The sequence below is a fragment of the Microtus oregoni genome, unplaced genomic scaffold, assembly GCF_018167655.1.
Source record: "Microtus oregoni isolate MIOR12 unplaced genomic scaffold, Mior012 000006F_ref0000085, whole genome shotgun sequence".
NCBI lineage: Eukaryota > Metazoa > Chordata > Mammalia > Rodentia > Cricetidae > Microtus > Microtus oregoni.
This window is the reverse complement of record NW_024543065.1, coordinates 38,995,109-39,013,573: the sequence shown is the minus strand read 5'-3', so window position 1 is coordinate 39,013,573 and position 18,465 is coordinate 38,995,109. Positions and strand designations below refer to the sequence as shown.

At 37.8% G+C, this 18,465-nt stretch overlaps 1 protein-coding gene across 1 annotated transcript; it reads right to left on the bottom strand.

Moving 5' to 3' along the window:
• Positions 1 to 866: 866 nt before the first annotated feature.
• Positions 867 to 16,870, bottom strand: LOC121449792 (zinc finger protein 2-like). The gene is made up of 4 exons (XM_041654468.1): positions 16,824 to 16,870; positions 15,573 to 15,656; positions 7,053 to 7,096; positions 867 to 2,879 (listed from the first exon to the last, which is right to left on the bottom strand). Exons 1-4 carry the CDS (start codon positions 16,868 to 16,870, stop codon positions 1,273 to 1,275), a joined length of 1,782 nt encoding a protein of 593 aa, XP_041510402.1. The 3' UTR covers positions 867 to 1,272.
• Between the last annotated feature and the right edge of the window lie 1,595 nt (positions 16,871 to 18,465).

Here is an 18,465-nt window from a genome sequence, read left to right as displayed (position 1 = left end):
GTTTTTCATGATAGGTTCAGAAAGATTGACCCATGACATTAAGTTGAAAATGAGTCCATTGTAAAGCCTTATTATGTTTCATGATGAATTTTCCAGGATGTCTATAATAGCATTCTTTAAATGATTTAACAAAAAGAACTGAAGTTCAATGTATTCCTTAGGGCTTGTAGAATGGAATTCTAAAGTACAGCAGTGTAGGGCCCATGGGTCTACCCCTGCTCCCAGGTTTCATCTTGAGTTTCTGGCGAGTCAGTTAAAACATCTTGTTTGTTCCTGTGCTCCCTCTGCAGTGCCTGGTGATTAGCTATTACTAATTGTTTACTCTATCTTGGGCATGGTAATTTCTCACCTGCCTGGGGGAAATTCCTTGTGCAGGAGATAGGTATATAGGGTTTTTCCTAAGTTTAAATAAATGGTATATGGCTGATCTTTCAAATGACCCAGGTCTCTTGTGTTCTTTCAATCTCCAGGCCCTTGCCGGCTTGCATATGTTACAGTGGAGCACAAACTACTGAAAGTAACACAGGCACAGGCATTGCACAGTAGAACAGATCACCACAATGTGTGCATTACTAGATCATGGGGAGCCTTGTTTTAAGGGTGCGTTTTGTTGAATCGTGTAATTCAGAGCCATGAAGGGACACAGCCCAGTTTGGATGTGTTTCACTGACCCAGGCTTACTTAGTTTGGTAACTAAAATGCTTTCTCTCCAAAATCTATTCTCCATCATACCACAAATTTCAAGGAACAATTACTTCAGAACATATTTAATGAGACCCTATTCCTGGGGAGATGGAACCTACATAGGTATCTACTCACCCCAACAAGGAACTGAAAAAAGAACCAAGCCAAACTTGTTGAACCAATCAGCTTTATTTTGGGGTTAGAGGAATATGAGAAAGTGATGTTTACTGAAGCACAGGGGACTCAAAGACAGTTGTAATCATGAAGCTCCAAATCAGCATGGGATACAGCATATAAATTCAGGACACCTGGAGCACACTGTACACCTGTACACGTTAAAGAGCATACTATCTTGGTGAATCATTTTATCAAATTTGAGCAGTATGATCTGAGCTTTTCCATTTGAGTTAAACATACTGAATCCTGTCAGCTTCAGGAATTTCTTGAAGTTATTTTGAGGTGTACATTTCCTGTCTTATTCAGCTCTCATCCAATATGGATCAATACAGACTCCAAGAAATTGCCATATACCAGTACATCCTTCAGGTTTTGCTGAGTCAGAGTATAAAGATTATGCCACAATATTTGCTATGGAAACTTTTCTCCCCTGTGTGAATTTTCAGATGTTTCTGTAGACTTGAGAGACAAAAAAGGGTTTTCCTCATATATTACATTATCACGTTCCTCTCCTGTATAAATTCTTTGATGTGTTCTCTGGGTGATTTCTGTGGGAAATGAGTTTTTGCATTGACTATATTTGTAAGGTTTCTCTTCTATATGAATTCGCTGATGTTTTCTAAGATTTGAGCAACTGATAAATGATTTGTAACATTCACTACATTTATAAGGTTTCTCTCCTGTATGAAGTCTTTGATGAATTCTAAGGTGGTCTTTCGTGGTAAAGGATTTGTCACATTCATTACATTTGTAAGGTTTCACTCCTGTATGAATTCTCTGATGAATTCTAAGGTGGCCTATCTGGGTAAAGCATGTATCACATTCACTACATTTGTAAGGTTTCTCTCCCATATGAAGTCTCTGATGAGTTCTAAGACTGCTCTTCTGAGTAAAGGACTTCTCACATTCATTACATTTATATGGTTTCTCTCCAGTATGAATTCTGTAATGAATTCTAAGATGGTCTTTCTTGGTAAAGGATTTGTCACATTCATTACATTTGTAAGGTTTCTCTCCTGTATGGACTCTCTGATGATTAGTAAGATGGCCTCTCTGGGTAAAGGATTTGTCACATTCACTACATTTATAAGGCTTCTTTCCTATATGAATTCTCTGATGTGTTCTAAGACTGCTTTTCTGGGTAAAGTATTTGTGACATTCATTACATTTATATGGATCCTTTTGTTTATGAATTCTCTGATGAGTTCTAAGATGGTCTTTCTTGGTAAAGGATTTGTCACATTCACTACATTGGTAAGGTTTCTCTCCAGTAAGAACTTTCGGGTGCATTCTATGTTCTGAGGTACTGATAGAGGATTTGTCACATTCACTATATTCGTAGGTATTCTCTCCAGAATGCAATCTGCAATGTCTTTTTTTAAATTCTGATGTATGAGAGAAGCACTTAGGACACTCTGTACTGTAGGTTTTTTCTCCACAATGGACCTTGCAGTGTACTTTGATTTGTGACAAATGTAGAAAGGATTTACTACATTGTGTACATTTACAGAATTTCTGTTTATTATGACCTCTCTGATATCTACTAAGGCTTGAGTCTGTCTTGAAGCATTTTCCACATTTATGGCTTTGGTGGGGTTTCTTCACACTATTCGTTCTTTCTAGCATGAGTTCATGCTTAGGGTCAAAAGATTGATCATTCTCTGTATTTCTGTGTTCTTTCTGTCCCGTGTGTACTCTTTGATTCTGACTAATGATGAAACACAAATTTAAACAGTTTACACAGTCATTAATTTTGCAAGCTTCTTCAGGGTTTCCACATTTATGGCTGTATAAGTGTAATGATTCCACAGAAGAGTCTCGGTGGTTACCAAATATGTACTTGTTGCAGACTTTTGTTCTATCCCTAGCATTATGATTATACTTGGAGAATTTATGAATTCCTTTGTCAGGCTCATTGTATTTATAAGGATTCTCTTTGGTATATACATGCTGATGGACAATGTGCTCTGAGCTTTGATCCAAGACTTTCTCATAATTATAACATATGCAATGGTTGCCTGAAAAATTAGCACAATGAAGGAAGACAGGGATTAATGCATGAGTAAGAAACTTAACTGATTTGCCTTAAGTTTTTTAAGAAACATAACTAGCAATTCTCAGGGATAGAGCCCTCACCCTAGGTCTTCTGTCTCGCATGGCTAAAGCAATGTTCAGAAGAACCTCAACTCTGATCTATATCAAACCACAAGAACTGACAGTAATCTCATTTTTATCTACACTGTGTACATTGCAGAAGATAGGACAAATAGTGGTCAAGCAATAAATAGAGGACCTCCTGCTCAACAATGTTCCTCTATTTTCTTGTACATGTTTTTGAGACAGAGTCACACTGGGTAGCTTTGGTCAGATAAGAACTCATTTTGTAACCCAGGCTGTAATGGAATTCAACATATCCTCTTGATTCAGCATTCACATTGCTATGATTAAATTATTCAGTTTCAGGGTTAAACATAGAGAATACATCTCAAAAACTAAATAATAAACAAAAAGCCATGCTCACTACCCACAGCTCTCATTATTTAAACCTCCTGAAATTTAAAAATCAAAAATAGGTCAATAGTTTAATTCAATAATAACATAAAAATATTCCAATTATTATGTGTAATGCAATACATTTCCATGCTCTGAATATTCAATTTCCTTTGAACTTTCATATTTTCTTTTAAAACTAGATAGGAGCAGCTAGAGTGATCACACAGAATATAGCATTATCTACACTTCTACGGAACACAGAATAATGTAAACTGCACCATGAAAAAAATGAAGTGAATAACCAGAATTTCCATTATTTCTGGAAGTGTCTAGACCATTAAGATAGATTACATATTAAACGAAGTAGGTAAATAAAAATGATGAATCAGGAATTCCAGAAAAAAAAGCATTCTTACCTACAAAGACTAGATTGTTATAATTCTCCAACATAACATCCAAGTACAATGCCCTCTGAGCATGATCTAGACATTCCCATTCCTCCTGCGAGAGATCCACAGCCACATCCCTGAATGTTAACAGAGTCTGTAATAGAAAATTATCTATATACTATGTGTGGCTGGACAAAATACGTTCCTAGGTAAAAGAGGCTGAAGAACTACAGATATTTTCTGTGACATAGATAAGGCATGGCATTTATTCAAAGACAAGTTGTTCAAATTTGTTCAAAATTTTCTATAAGGGCTAAAGAAATGTGTTAGTTGTTAATCACAGTGTATAGACTGACAATGCTTATAATCTTAAGGTCTCTCTCCTTCATGACATTTTCTAAGACCGTAGCAGCAGATAAAAGATTCCCTATAATCTCCACATTTGAAAATGGTCTCTGTTGTTTGGAGTCAGTAACGACTTACAATCCTTTAAAATGTAGTTTGGTTCTGAGTATATTCATGGCACTACACAACAGACTTTAACCCCAATTCCATGAAATCCCATGTTCGCTTCTGAACTAAACAGATAGGAGGCTTACATAATACACACTTACATGTTCAAGCAAATACACCCACTTACAAAAACTAAAACTTAAATTTAATTGTACTAATAGATGATTTCAAAAAGTCATTGTCTATGTTGTATTTTCTATCTCTATAAAAAAGATGACCTAATAGTTTCACAATGAGCAAACTTTCAGGGAATATCACATACTTGTGAGGTCTTCGTGCAGGAATTTACCTATAGGAAGTATGTGTTAATATCAAGTAGGATCCTTGGGTCAATGTAAGTATGGTGAGCAAAACTGAACTGTGCTTCCAAATTCTACAAGTATCAACTTTGCTATTGTTGCACCATTTCTTTTTTTTTTTTTTTTTTTTTTTTTTGGTTTTTCGAGACAGGGTTTCTCTGTGGCTTTGGAGCCTGTCCTGGAATTAGCTCTGTAGACCAGGCTGGCCTCTTGTTGCACCATTTCTAATACAAAGGAATAGAATATGGAATGCAAATTTATTTATGAATTTAAATCAGTGTTTTCTTTAAACAGTAAGGACTGTACCACCAGTGTATGCATCTAATATTCTAAACAATAGACTCAAAATACTTTGTGCAGTTATTTTATGAGAATATTTTCACAACCATTAAGTAAATAAAAAAGCAGCAATAGACAAAATTAAATGTGCTAATTTTTGAAAATTGACACAACAGTTTAGATAATTATAATTTCATAAATTTTGTATGGTGTTTCACTATAGAATAGCTAGAAATATATGTGTAAATAAATAGCAGCATAGAACAATGCACTCATAGAAAGTAGAAACATTTTTTCTAACTGAAGCTAATGTATTAAGTTTTTGAGAATTACACTCATTTCATTAATTTTGAATACATTGTTATTCATGAGATTGGCTCAATTAAAAACTCAAGCCTTTTAATTTCAACTCTATTTTTTTTTTCAGTATCTGAGCTCAGTCATCTAGCAGGATTTTAAATGTCATTTATAATTCTTCCTTCATTACCCACAAACTAGAAGATGCCAGGTTCTGTACTATCTGTCTCACAAACATACAACAGGAATGTAATCTTAGGGCAAAGGAAATGGCCCAGATGTAAAGGCACTTACTGTTCCTGCAGAGAAATCTAATTTAATTTTCTCTACACACATGGCAGCTCATTACAGTCTCTGACTCAAGTGTCAAGGCTCTGGTGCTGACCTCAGGGATTCACATAATGTATCATGCAGTTTGCATAAAATTATGCAAAAGAACATTCATATACTTAAATAAAATCTTGCTTTAAAAAGAGAAATAGAAACCTGCCAATCACCACAGTACTCTGGAATCCCATTCTATGTAATACAAAGCTTCAGGAAGAGGAAAAACAAGGTGGAGGAGCTTATACTACCAATAGCAAAGAGTAAAGTGATTAAGTAGGACATCTGATGATTCTTCAAAATTGATGGCTTATGTACAGCACCAATTCAATTCTCTCCAGAAAATTCTTGCTAATATATGCCATATGATACAACACAAAGGTGGAGACAGTGGTGCTTAGGCCCTACTGAAATATTAAAACAATTGGTCTGAAGATTAAAATATCGGTCTATTGACGACTTACAATTGAGAATTAAGAATGATATGGTCAGGACTTTTCCTCAGATGAATTTCAGTTAGTAACACACCCATCATCACTGGGTAATGTAAATTTCAAAAGGAAAAACTGGCATACTACAATCCGCATTGGTGTAGAAGGGTCTTCTTTCTATGTGTTGTTTTCATTGGTTGAATAAAGAAGCTGCCTTGGCCTTTTGATAGGGCAGCCCTTAGGTGGGCAGAGTAGACAGAACAGGATGCTGAAAAGGAGGCAGGCTAAGAGAGCTACCATGGAGCCAGCCACCAGGTCAGACATGCTGAATCTCTCCCGGTAAGCCACTGTCACATGGTGACATACAGATTATTAGAAATGGGTTAATCAAGATGTGAGAGTTAGCCAATAAGAGGCTAGAACTAATGGGTCAGGCAGTGTACTATTCCTTTCATCACCTATACTCTCTAGGGTGCTAATATATGTATTATTGGAATTCAAGACAGCGAAGCTCTTCTAATTCTACATTTCCATAAATGGCTCAATGGCATAATTTTAAAAGTCCATATATTTGCTTGTCCACATTCATTTTCTGGATCTGAAAATCTGACCATCCCAGAAATGCAATCTTTCATCACTAATATAAAAGGACAAACGTCTATCCTATGTAGATGCTGGCCACCAATATATTTCTTTGGGTATCATTTGCAATAGATTATTTTAAGAATTGCAGGTCTTAAAGAATTTATGTCCTGCCGGGCGGTGGTGGCGCACGCCTTTAATCCCAGCACTCGGGAGGCAGAGGCAGGTGGATCTCTGTGAGTTCGAGACCAGCCTGGTCTACAAGAGCTAGTTCCAGGACAGGCTCCAAAACCACAGAGAAAACCCTGTCTCGAAAAACCAAAAAAAAAAAAAAAAAAAAAGAATTTATGTCCTCAAAGTAAAACATGGAATGAAAATATAATGTGAAGAGCTGTTCAATACATGTGAAAAAAAAAACTATAGACTTACTCATGATTATCAGAGTGGAAAAAGAACATAAATCATACAAAAGAAAACTTTAGATAACATTATCAGAGGTACAGAATTAAAGTCTAGAGTGCTTTTAATAATAAAAACAAATGTCATAGAAATGTAAACATGACACTGACCTCAGGTGCATTTACCTGAAAAACACTCATTCTTGTTGTTCTCCTCTGAGTTTCTGTGTCTGGAAAAAAGATGGGAATCCTTGTTGAAATTTCACATAAAGGTGTCAAAAGTACAAAGCTAAAATTAATCCAACTCTGTAGGGAACAATGCCAAACCAAATAAAAAGAGCTCAAAATCAAAATGATATCAGAAAAATTTTTAACATTCCTATAGACAAGAGAGCACAGGAGGATATATTTTGAGTGGAGAAAGAAAATGACTATGAACCTAATCTTTGCACCAAGAGACATTGTCTCCTAAAAAATCATGGAGAAGAAAGGGCACAGGAAGAAGTTTATGAAGTAATAAACGTCATTCACTCATGCAGCACTGTATATCATAATTAGAGGCAAAGAATACATAGAAAAACCAGAGTGTTATTTTATATAATAATTAGAGAGAGGACAGCTAAGGAGTCCTAGACTATGTCCAACACACAAATCGAGCAAACTTCCATTTCAAACTAAAAGAAAATACATTAATAATAGTAATTTTATCAACAAGAATACTAAAAAAAAAAAGAAAAACTCACAAAATAATGTCATGTGATAAGAAAATCTTAAAAATAAAAAACTGTAACGCCACAGAACAAACGTCACCAGATGCTATAGAGATTTGCATTGGTATGGATCTTGGTTTACTAATGCAAACAAAGTCAGGCCTTCGATGGGGTTGAACAATAGATAGTCATAGTTACCACCCTCTTAGGATCTAGCCAAGCCATTTCCAATACAAGACTTAGACTCCTTAGGATAAAATGTTTATTAAAACATTTGGCATATATTCCTTCCTAAATATTGTTTATGCTGATTGAAATTCTAATCTTATACTTGATATCTGTTCCTAGTGTATATGGTTTTGTATTGGGTTTAGAACTCTCTTATTTAAACAAAAGGGGGAGGTGCTGTGGTAGCACATTCTGCTCCTTCAGTCAATAGCATCTAAGATACCAGCCCACATGCTCTCTTATACTGTAAATGCAGCTATGAAGCGCATGCTCTCTCTCTTGCTTCTGCCTCTCTTTTCTGGCTGTGGGATTCAGTTGCTGTTTCTCGTTCCAGCAGAGGATTGTGATCTGTGAGTCTACCCTTAAATAAATAACTCTTTATTATTCATAATTCTGTGTGCCTGAGAATGTGGCTGTGGGCATGGCTCTCAGAGGAAGTGAACAGCTCTGCCATGCTGGGCTGGGCAGGGCAAGCAGGCAGTACCATATTTCCCCTAGTAATGGTGCAGTTTAAGGTTTTAAGAAACCCTTAACATTTTAAGAAGTGCTCCTGGACACTAAAGAATTACAGATATGCAGTAGGACAGATTCAGACAAAAAACAATCTTTTAAATCAACAAGCATAAGAGGTCATCCTTAGTAGAGAAGGCAAAGAAATTCCAGGCAGTAGAGAGCCCACTGGCTGAATCAACTTACTAAGCGGGTACCACTCTCCGTTTTCCAGATTTCTTTTTAATAACATATACAGGAGAATTCCAAGGGCTGGTTGATTCTTCAATATGCTGAGCATTTACCTGCTCCTATAACAGCAGCTCTAAGGCCTGCAGTTTCTCTGGTGTTAAAGGCCAATGTGCAAACCATACAGGTTTGTCTGCCAACCATTTTAAAGTTAGGGTTGTGGGTGTCTTGGAAAGAATAGCAGCTGTTGTGCCTTGTTCTTGAACAACCTGAATGGTCAGTGATTGTTCTTTATAATACCTTCCAATATTTTTCCCAGAAATGTACACTAATTTTCTCTCTGTTTCTAAGATTGGTATGATGTTAATCTGAGTATTTCATTGTTGTAACAAATTACATCCCCACATCATTTGTATGTTAGCTACATATGCTTTTAATTTTCCTCTCTTTCCTTTAGGCCCTATACATCCGAGCCATCCCAGGCTCTGTTTTACTTGAGGTAAAGTTCCAGTCCCTAAAAGCTGACTATTTATGTCCTGAAGAGGCCAATTTGGATGCCAAGATTTTGGTGCAATTATTTTTACATCCACACCTGTGCTTACCAGACTGTCACTGACATCATTCTTTCTTATTTTTAATTTTCATCTTTGTTCATTCATAGGTTTCCAAGAATACCCACTTTACTGTTTTTCCTGAATTTTCTGTTCTCTCATCCAGAGCAGCATGGTTTCTTACTACGGGCATTAGGCTTTTTTAATTGCTCTGAGAAGGAATTTCCTCTACAAAAACAGGAAACAACTGAATCAAATTTGGCATAGGGGCCTGCTAGAGGTCCCTCAATGAGATTCCCAATAGCAAAGGGTTATCTTGAATATTACTTGTGAACTACATTCAGTAGTTCAATGTCTGCCTTTGCCACAACTTCCGCATAATCCAGAAGTGAGTCGTATTTTCAAGAGACTCAATTATTATTTGTTTAGCTTCTGAATTCGTTATTATTCTATTTACTGCTGATGTCAATCCCTGTAAAAAATCAGTGAAGGTTTCTGTCAGGCCCTGTGTGCTTTTAGTAAGTGACTCAATCTTCTTTCCTACTTCTTCAATTCTGTCCCAAGAATTCAAAGATGCTGCATGCCATAAAACCAGAGTATGGGCATCATATATGGATTGCCTTTCTCCTTCTCCAAGAAGGTGATCTTGGGTGATTTCTATACCTCTAGCTTTACAAAATTGTTCAATGGCCTTAGTCTCTTCTTTCTAACAGGCCCTCCATTGTAACTGTGGACCAGGTTCCAAAATTGCTGTAACAAAGTCTCTCTAATCTTTAAGGATAATTCTATTACAAGTTGACCATGAGTTTAACATATGGCTTCCTTGAATCTAACATTGCCACAAGAGTCTATTCACCTTTACACAGCCTCAGGGATATCTATCATTTGGCGGTTCCTGAAAGGTTACTGGATATATTAAGGTTGGTTGTTTGAAAACCTTTGGCTGTTCCTCTCTAACCTTATAATACAAGGCTGAAGTTGGTTTTCCTTTAAATTGCTCTGTGTATGAATATCTTTATGATCTGTTTTATTAAGTTTTTCTAAGACCTGTCTGTATCTTGGCACTCATACAAAACAATTCTTTACAAGATGAACCAAGAATTATCAGTGACAAAAAGGATTATCTAAATGGTAACTAAATTTATGTCAATCCAGGTTGATTATCCCTTCATTCAATTGTTGCATTTTAAAAAAATGTATTGCGTAATCATACAAGACTTAATGCCCTCTATTGGAATTGTTGTAATTGTGTATCCCATTTTTTAAAGGTGGGGAGAAATATCTCTCCCCACTTTTTTTTTTTCTCTCTAATTCTTCCCTTTAAGAATTCCCTACTATCTCACGAAATCTGCTGCCGATGATGATGCAGATCTAAGTCTGACTGTTGCAATGTAGAAGAGTATAAGCCTGATAAGATTTCGGGGCAGCTACCTAGTTTGGAAGGAGCTTAAGAAGGGGGTTCAGGGAAAGCCCACCAGGAAAGAAGAAAGGAAAACTTAGACTTTAGGGTATGAATCAAGTATTAGCCAAGTGAAGGGTATTAATTAATACTTTAGGGTATTAATCAAGGGTATTAGCCAAGTGAAGCTCTGGCCTATGCCAGTGGCTGCAAAGCCAATGGCAACAGACTTTTTCATTAATTTGTACCCCAAAAGTTGGGTACCAGATGTAGCAAAACTCTAATTGTTATTAATAATAAAAACCCAGAGTCAGATATAGGGGTTAGTGCTGAAGATCAGAGAAGCAGAGGGAGTGAAAGATGAAGGCTCAGAGAAACAGAACAGCTAGCCACTAGAGTTCTTACCTCTACCAATATTCAGACCAAAGGGGCGATCCTATCCTCAGACTGCTTCCACAGATTGTATTCCCATACTGCTTCAGACTGACTCTCTCCTCAGACTGTTTCAGATGTACTGCCTCCTCAGACTTTACTGAATTCCTGTTTCCTACCACTTTACAATCCTCTCTCTGTCCAGCCATATCACACCTTTCTCCACCTCCCTAGTGCTGGGATTAAAGGTGTGTTATCCCAACTGTTGGGATCACCTTTGGTGAGTTCTGTTTCTATTTCAGATAGGATCAAATTCTTGTTGTCCAAGGTAGTCTTGAAATAACAGAGATCCATCTGTCCCCTGAGTCCTGAGATGAAAGGTGTCTGCCACCACTTCCTGGCCTCTAGTGGCTTAGTTTTCCTCTCTGATCTTAAGACAAGCTTTATTTGTTAAAACACAAACAAAATATCACTAAACAATACCCTTCACAATAGCCACAAATAATATGAAATATATTCCATTAACTCTAACCAAGCAAATGAAAGACTCCTATGAAAAACCTTCAAATCTTTAAAGAAAGAAATGAAGGTGTCAAAAGATTGAAACATTTCCCATGCTCAAGAATATGAGAGAATAAAAAATAAAAATGGCTATCTTAACAAATCAATCTACTGATTCATACAATCCCCTTAAAAATTCCAACACAATTCTTTACAGACCTTAAAGGACAACAATCAATTTCATATGAAAAAACAACAATAAAACCCCAGGATTAAAAAAATAAAAACCTGTACAATAAAAGAACATTCAGAGATATAACCATCCTTGATTTCAAGCTGTACTAAATAGCTATAGTAATAAAAACCACATGATACTGGCATAAAAACACTTTTTTTCAATGGAATCAAATCAAAGTCCCTGATAAATTAATGGATACCTGACTTTTGATAAAGGAGCCAGAAATACACAATGGGGAGAGAAAAGCAGCATCTTCAATAAATGGTGCTGGTCTAACTGGAGGCTGGCATGTAGAAGAATGCAAATAGATCCTGTATCTGTCACCCTGCACAAAACTCAAGTCCAAGTGGATCAACGGCTTAAACATAAAACCATATAAGCTCAACCAAAAGAAGAGAAAGTAAAGACTAGCCTTGAATGCACTGGCACAGTAGACAACTTCCTGAAAAGAAACCCAGTAGTGCAGGTATGAAAACAACCAATTATTAAGGACTTCATGAAATTAAAAAGCTTCTGTAAGGTAACAACACTGCCAATAGAAGAAAATGACAACCTACATATGGAAAAAGACTGTCACCAACTCTACTTTCAACAAAGGGCTAATATACAAAATATATAAGGAACTTAAGAAACAAGATTTCACTAACCAAAAAAATTTAATTAAAAATGGGCTATGGATCTAAACACAATTCTCAAAAGAGGAATCTCAAATGACTAGAAATACTTCAAGAAATGTTCAACATTCTTAGCCATCAGGGAAACGCAAGTCAAAACTACTATGAGATTTCATCTTAAGCTACACAAGTGACAGTTCATGCTGATGAGGCTGTGGATTAAGGGGAACACTCCTCCATTGGTTGTGGGAATGCAAATTTATACAGTCACTATGGAAATCAATACTGTGGTTCTTCATAAAACTGGGGCTCAACCTACCTCAAGATTCAGTTATACCACTCTTGGATAAATACCCAAAGGATGCACCATCCTACCACAAGGGACTTGTTCATCTATGATCCTAGTATCTTTGTTTATAATAGACAGAAATAGGAAACAACTTAGTTGTCCATCAGCTGAAGAACAGACAAAGGGAATGTGGTATATTTACACAATGGGAAATTACTCAGCTGTTATAAACAATGACATGAAATTTTTAGGCAAATAGATGAAACAAGAAAATATTATCTTGACTGGGGTACGCCATACCCAGAAAAAACAAACATGATATATACTCATTTATGAATAGACACAGGGTGTTAAGTAAAGGATTATCATTCTACAATCCACAGTCACAGAGGAGAAATAAATTTTGCAGGTGGACTGAGGCTAGAGGGAATGGAAACAAGAAGGATCAGGTGGGAGCGTGGGGAAAGTACTAAGAGAGATGATTGGAATGGGTGAGAGAGGATTGGGGGCAATGAAAACTTAGTGCAGTGGAAGCTCACTGAAATTTAAGAGTGACCTGGCAAAGAATCCCAGTAATGGGGAAACCTTTAACCTATAATCTGTTCTGTGTGCAAGACGTGCTGGGGCAATGGTGGAGTAGTTGTGGGAGTGTTCAACCAATTACTGATCCAATTTGAGGCCCATCTATGAGAGGAAGCCCACATATGACATTGCCTTTGGGCCTGGAAACAGAGACTGGATAGCCCAGAGACCGCAAATGAAACCAAATACAACTGGCAAAAACAAACAAATACATCAATGATCTGATTCCAAATGAAATTCTGCTTTACTCATCGATTGGTTTGTAGCCTAATTATCATCAGACAGATGGCAAACAGCAACTGATGGGAGATGATACAGAGACCCACAGCCAAACATTAGGTGGAGCCAGGGGACCTCCACAAGAGACGCACAGGAAGAATTGTAGGAGCTAGAGGGGTCAAAGACACCATGAGAACACAGCTCACAGAATCAACAACAGTTCATAATTGCTCAGAGACTAAAGCAAAAATCACTGACACTGTATGGGTCTGTGCTAGAATCTATGCATACATGTTAAAACAGACCAGCTTGGTATTCTTGGTGAACTCCTAACAGTGGTGTTGGGACACTCTTTTACTTTCTATTAGGAAACGTTTCCTCTTACTGGTTTGCATCATCCAGTCTAGATATGAGGATTTGTGCCTAGTCTTATTTTAACTTGGTAAGCTGTGTTTGGTTAATATGTCTGGGTAGCCTGTAATTTTATTTTTCAAAGGAAATGAAGGAGAAGAATATCCGTGAGAAAGAGGAGGTGGTATGGGACTGGGAAAAGAGGAGGAAGGGGAAACTGTGGTTGGGATGTAATGTATGAGAAAAAAATAAAACAAACTCAATATTTTAAAAATAAGTATGCCTAATATGCACCAAAATCCCCTCTCTGTCAAGTCAAGGTCTATATTCAAATTTCTCTTCAATGACAAACCCTGCAGACAACATGAAAGAAAGAGCTCAGAGACACAATGTCAGGGGTAATCCAACTTAATGCAGCCATCATACAGGTTGCACACAGCTTCTTCAATAATCATACAAGCAAAAACTCACATATGATTTAACTATATTACACATGTGGTTCTGTAAGAAATGACTCATATAGTACATTCCTGCAAAATTGAACTACTCTCTTGACAAACAAACATGTGATAGAAAAAGCAGGTGGAAATCAGAATACATATATTACAGTTGAACAATGACACACACAGCTTTCATGTTCTTATTAAAATAAATTGAATAGTGACTTTCACTTAAGAATTTTAAACAATTCATTTAAACAGGAATGGGGAATTTTTTGAAAAACAGAAAAAATATGCCAAGTTGATATGAAATTTTGAGAAAGCACAGTGTTCAAAAATTTTCAGAAGAGCAAAATGAGATTTCAAAATCTATTAATATCAATGCAAATAAAAACAATTGAGTATTGGCTTGAAGAAAGAGCAAGTAACATCAATAGGATTACAATTAAGAGAGATTTAAAACTCTGCAGAAATACTAAGCAATTCTTATTGAAGTCATGAAGGCATCATTTTAGGAAATGGGAAAAGTAACAATTAAAGTACAAAAAATCTAAAGAACCTACCAAAAATATCAAATGTAGATCTAGATACAAACCTAGAGGCACCAATTTTCCAAATTTTATAAGATGCTAAAATTTAAATGATGGAAATCATTTATATTGATATGAACACTCAAAAAAGATATACACAGGATGGGGATGCCATTACAGTAATCCTCACCTTGGAAATCTCCACATGGAAAGTTCCGCCCCCATGAAACACTATATAAACCCTGACTTCTGGTCAGCTCTCTACTGCTTCCCAAGCAGAAGCAGACACCCTCTTTTATTTTGCCTCCAAATAAAACTCTTGGTTGAGGTTTGCTATGTGGTGTGACTCTGGTATTCCTTGCTACCCAACTACAAGAATACCTTTCTCTTCAGAGCTTCAACACTCGCATTGGAGAAACCTTCCCCATGAGAGCAGAGCTGTAACACTTGCAATTCAGGAAACCTTTCCCCTCAGAGCTTTCACAATGCCACTTGGGAAGCCTTTCACCTAAGAGCGGTAACACATTGGTGCACTTCCCCTGGGGTCTCAACTGCACTGGAACAGTATCCCTCACCTCAGGCTCTCCTGCAACAGACTCATCCTCATCTTCTGGCACACAGATTGCATGGTAACCCATCCACCAGAGGCAATTCAGTGTGTTTCCACTTTGACTGGTGTAAATGCCTCCCTGAGTTCAAGAAAGTGACCACTGTTCATAGAGCACCCCTCTGGACTCTTGGGAATGAAGGTACCCTGAGTTTGAAGGCTATGGCTGGCCCTCTTCCCCTGACCCTGGCTCCCCACCCTTAAAGCTACAATCCTGCAGTTTCTTTAGGCCCAACTGAGTTACTATATGCACCACTTCCTGGCTTCTTCTCCCATCTCCTGTTTGGAGCTGCCCACATTCCCTAGCTCCTCTAGGCTGCTGTGGATTTTGTGACTCCATTTTCTAATTCTTTTTGTGAATAAGACCCCTCTCCTAAAGTTTAGTTTTTGTCCTCACCTTATGCACTCCTTGCTTTCTGGAAAGTCTTGGTACCAGGTGCCAGTTCTCTCCTTCAGCTTAGCAAGACTAGGTCCATGACCCCTGCTGAATGCAGTAAGGACACATTGAATGGCTCAGGTCTTCCTTGAGTCCTGGGGATACCTGAGAAAACAAGCAGCAGTGACATTTTTCATCCCATGCTCTTCTCTCACCCATGGAAACATTATCTCCCATACCCTCTCATTCATTCATCTTTTAGAAAATCTCCAGACTTTCTACCTGATAGCTGACCAAAAGGGTCCCAAATTTACTTGCTTTTGCTAGCAACTTTAGTCTCGATACCCCTTAAACAATCAACCAGAGGGCTGACTAACAGCACCCTCGTACCTAATAGTATCCGGGATCATTACAAATCCTGTCAGTGATCAGGGAAATGGAAAGATTCCCCATACTCGATTTCTCTTTTCTCTGTACCAAGCCCCACTGGTCTTGTCAGGTTTGTCCCCTCCCCCTCAAGCCCACAGGACTTTTCAGTTATTGTTAATGGAACTGTAAGTGTGAAGCAATTTGGAAGCCAGAAGCCAAACCTAGCAGGAGAGGGAAAAAGCAAAGGATCGGTTCAACTGCTATGTGCACATACCCAAAGTTGGTAGTCTCTCAGCTCTCTCCTGCAGCATCAACTGCTATGTGCACATACCCAAAGTTGGTAGTCTCTCAGCTCTCTCCTGCAGCATCTTCACTCTTTAGCCAGGGCTCAAGTATTTCCTATCTCTAAGCCTTCATTTCCTCAGCTTACTAAATTCAGTTTTATAGATATTTGGTGGGTTTTAGGTGTGAGTGGCATTAGACTATTTTTTTTTTTGTGGTGTCCCATTTCAATTAAAAGATGGCTTTGAAGTTCGGTTAGGCTCCCCTCCTCTAAAACCAAGCATGTTTATTTAAAGGTTTCCTCCAAAATGTCCAGCCCTTATCAGGATAGTCACATGACTACGTGACAGAGAAAGGAGAGCAAAACAAAATTAAGCAGCATACCATTCCCCATGGGGACTATTGATACTTATACTCAAAATTTTGGTTTGAGTTTAACTCTCTAAAACATTTGCTAAGGTATAAATCTTATCTCAAATTTTGTAAGCATATAGAGTATAATTTAAAACCTGTAAAAGCTGTAACAAAAGGGTTAGCTCATAATACCTGAGTTGACAGGAAAAATGCATCCATTTCACATATATAACCTTAAAAGAAGCATGTTGCTTGCTGTCATTTTACCTGTTGTCCCATAATGGGATAGAGAGAGCCACGTGGCTAGCAGCCATCGTTAGGGTTGAAAAGAGTAAATTTTGTCATGTGATTTCACTCCCATCACTAAAAGTGACCAGGCAGCTATGAGGTGGTAGTGTAGTGCAGGTCTTTAATCCCAGCATTCAGGAGGCAGAGGTATGCAGATCTCTGTGGGGTTTATGCTAGTATGGTCTACAGAGTGAGTTTCAGGATGGCTAATGCTGTTTCGCAAACAAAACCTGTTTCAAAATAAAACTTAAAAAAAAAAAGTAAAAAAAAAAAAAAGTAACCACGTGGTGTAAGCCAACTAGGAAAAAAAACAACTCCTAGCCATGAAGCCCAGACCAGATGATTCTTCCATTTCTGATTACGCCTTAAAGCCTCTGTCTTATTGGCCTTCACCCACAGTCCCTTCTTTACCACTTTGAACTCTTTGGTCTCCCTTTCTGTCTCCTAAGTGATAGGCTGCCCAAATCAACCCATTCAGGTATCCACTTTCAGCCCACTGGCATCTATTAGTCCTCTAGCTCCACCAAGGGTCACCTTTACATGTCCCAACTGGCCTAAACTGGCCACAGTTCTCACCTTTGTAGGAGGTTGCCTGGCTGATGGCCTTTTCAGAGTACATATCCCCCTCTCGTTATGGAAACTCTCTCAAATAGAAGAGACTTTGGGGACCTACACTGCTACTTCTTCCACCTTGATTAAAGAATGACAGTATATTACCCAATCTTACAACCTCACGTCTAGTCTATATGATTCTCACCAACAACCTTTTTCCCAAGGAGCACAGGTAAGTCTGGGACCAGGATAGGGCACCTGCAGGCAAAATCCACCAAACTAATTCCACTGCCCCAGACAAAGCTAAGACAGTCCTTGACCAGGATCCTGAATGGAATTACAATAACACAGGGTGCATCCTTGCTATGGATCAGTTTATAACTTGACTACTGGCCAGTCTCCACAAAGCTGCCCTCTTCTTTCTTTCTTTTTTTCTTTCTTTTTTTCTTTCTTTCCTTCCTTTCTTCCTTCTTTTTTATTTCTTTTTAAAAAGATTTATTATCTATATAGTATTCTGCCTGCATATCTGCCTGCAGGTCAGAAGAGGGCACCAGACCTCATTATAGATGGTTGTAAGTCACCATGTGGTTGCTGGGAATTGAACACAGGACCTCTGAAAGAGCAGTCAGTGTTCTTAACCGCTGGACTAAATCTCCAGCCCTGCAAAGCTGCTCTTCAAGAAGTAAATTATGAAAAAAATCCAAGAGTTCAACCAGGACAAACACAGAAACCAGTTTCAATTCCTAGAACCCCTTAAAAAGGTTCTCTTACAATATACCAATCTGGATTGCGAGACCCTAGATAGAGAACAATCCCTTATGACCTACTTCTCCCAGAATTTCCTTTATTTTAAGGTCAAACATAAACATCTAGAGAAAGGAACTCTGGCTCTACAGGTAGAAGTCATAGCCATGGGCTTTGAGGTATACCATGGTAAAAATAAAAAAGGCCAAAAATCAAAAATACCTGGGGCTGGGTAAGGACTTTCAGCCACCCATAGCAGTTGCCCAGGCACAGAAAGCCCAGGAACTTCAAGGTCCCTTCCAGATGTGGTCAGGAGAGTCACTGG